The sequence below is a fragment of the Penaeus chinensis genome, chromosome 39 (genome assembly GCF_019202785.1).
Source record: "Penaeus chinensis breed Huanghai No. 1 chromosome 39, ASM1920278v2, whole genome shotgun sequence".
NCBI classification, from domain to species: domain Eukaryota; kingdom Metazoa; phylum Arthropoda; class Malacostraca; order Decapoda; family Penaeidae; genus Penaeus; species Penaeus chinensis.
Genome location: NC_061857.1, coordinates 20,309,874 through 20,312,452, shown reverse-complemented (window position 1 = coordinate 20,312,452; position 2,579 = coordinate 20,309,874). Strand labels below are relative to the sequence as shown.

General features: G+C 38.9%; 1 protein-coding gene across 2 annotated transcripts in view; it reads right to left on the bottom strand.

Annotated features, from left to right (window-relative positions):
* LOC125046835 overlaps positions 1–2,040 on the bottom strand; it is an 8,192-nt gene extending 6,152 nt beyond the window's left edge. Inside the window, exons 1-2 of one of the 2 annotated variants that reach the window (XR_007116678.1) lie at positions 1,787–1,925; positions 425–454 (exon numbers count right to left, since the gene is read on the bottom strand). Coding sequence is in view for 1 of the 2 variants with exons in the window: in XM_047644816.1 (XP_047500772.1) it covers positions 425–454; positions 1,923–2,020 (128 nt within the window). In the remaining variant the exon portion in view is untranslated. Of the gene's footprint in view, positions 1–424; positions 455–1,786 lie in introns of both variants that reach the window. The other variant, XM_047644816.1, reaches the window with a different exon arrangement.
* Between the last annotated feature and the right edge of the window lie 539 nt (positions 2,041–2,579).

Genomic DNA, 2,579 nt, shown 5'->3' with positions numbered 1-2,579 from the left:
ATGCATACACACACAATGTGTACATGCATACACACACAATGTGTACATGCATACACACACAATGTGTACATGCATACACACACAATGTGTACATGCATACACACACAATGTGTACATGCATACACACACAATGTGTACATGCATACACACACAATGTGTACATGCATACACACACAATGTGTACATGCATACACACAATGTGTACATGCACACACACAATGTGTATATGCACACACACAATATATATATATGCACACACACAATGTATATATGCATACACACAATGTGTATATGCATACACACAATGTGTATATGCATACACACAATGTATATATGCATACACACAATGTATATGTGTATATGTATATATATATATATATACATAATGAGGTGTGGAAATAATCTGTTGCGCATTTCAACTTACATTTTTTCGGGAGCCCAGGGACCACGGAGGCTGAAAGGACAAGAGCAGTCAATTACATAATATAATTTGACATTTTGTGCACTATAGAAAAAAAATGTGGGGTGGGAGGGGCATTAACACACAAATAAATAGATGGATGGATAAATGGATGGATAGATAGAGGGAGACAGACGGTTTAATGATCTTTTCCCTCTCTATTCACCCGGCACTCTACTGGTCATCGCCTGTGTAGCGTCGAGGGTAGCTCTGGCCGCTCGGTTTCAACTCCGTTTTCGATTAATCATCATCAAATATATTTATTGATAATATGGTAAATTTCAAGTTTCAACCAGCCTCAGACTTTAGACCATTTTTTTTTTTTTTTTTTTTTTTTTTTTTTGAGTGTAATCTCCCCTCGTAGTTTAACGCTGCTATGCTGTTGCTTTTTGTCGCATTTGACTCGTTGATGAGTAGCGGAACTTGTATTCCCCGACGGCAAAGTTGATAAAATGTGTAAGATTCGGCTTCGCACTGTATTAAGGGGGGGAATTAGCATGATTACACACAGAAAAACAGAAGAAAATCACTAAAATAACTTAAAATCGGGTTTGCTGAAGCTCTACGGGGACAGGAGCTATGTTTCACCTATGCAATTACGGTATACAATTCGGCGGTTAAATCCGGGATTAATTTTTGCCTGATTGACGCACAATACGAATCAAATCATGTTTGGGCACAATCAACTTTTTATTGTGAAAATGCGTTTCGAAAGTTTCCAGATGACCGTTTCAAATTTATACACAAGGCTTCATTAATAGTTCCTCAAATAACAACGGTATTTTAATTGACTGCGTTAATACAAAGCAACAAAAAAGCGCTACTGACAGTTACGTGTCGCGCACGGAGACCATGCCGCAACGGCACACGCAGTCTCCGTGAATTTTATTCTCAAACAAAAAAAATAAACACATTTTAGTAACAGACCTTGCAAACTTTAGTGATGATTGTCGTCAAATATGGTAACCGTTCAATACTTATACTTGTCTTAAAATGTAAGATGGAACTTATTGACCTTTGCCTGAGCCGAAAATACTTCAAAGGCCGTGGCGAGGCTTCAGGCCGCGCAGCCAAGCCTTATTGCTCGTCCCGCGGAAATATGAAAGCTTTAGCCTGATTTCGTCGCGCGCGGCGACGACAGTCATTCAACTGCGGTCGGTTGCAATAGCCAAATCGGCAATAATTTGTATTAATAATGCATGTATTATTATCCTATTAAAAGTATGCGTTTTTTATTACATTAATTGGCTTATCACTTGAAATGTACTTCGTGCAATAACTATGTAGATTTCGCCGGTTCTCGTTAAACGTTACTTATTTACTAACCTTATATCGTCCCGTTTCCGTTATTACGCTTTATAATAACACGTCCTCAGCGTAGTAATATTTCAAGGTATACGTGCATTTCGCAATTTGTAAACATTTCTGCCGGCTTCTATATTTTTTTCACACGTACACTTACTTGGCCACCGGACAGTTACACACTGAACGTTTTTCATGGACAAGGGCAGGGCTTTCCGAAAAAACGATTTTTGATTGGTCAGAAAACTCTGACGTCATTGTCTGAAGTTTTCATTGGCTAGAATTTCTCAGTCTGTAACACCGTGTAATCGCTAAGTTGTCAGTAATTGGTCGTTATACATGGTGTCCTTGTCTTACTGTTTCAGACATTGATAATTTATTATCGGTATTTCAGAAGAAATATGTCTTTACGTGCGCGAAAAAAGTATGAGCTTTAGTTTTTTTTTTTTTTTTTCATATGCATACAAGCAATCAGGTAAGTGTGACCTCTTACCCGATTTTAATCGCTCTCTGAAGAACTATCATCCAGAGGGACTGGGGGGGGGGGGGGGGCAGGTGACGGAAGAATTCTTTCTTTCCGGCCTTGCGGCGGGTATAATTCTGCCGCTTGTGAAAAAAGTGAATGAATCAATTCTTTTTCATGAAATTTGATGAATAAATAGCGGGCCAGGTATTGCGTTATATACTCGGCTCTAATACCTGGCCGCTTAAACCCATTCTTTAGCGTCCCTCCACAGCCTTTCAATGTTTTGTGTGTGTATTTGTGGGTCTGGCTCTACAAAGTTCTCAGAATGATTAATACTCAGATGTTTGTAAC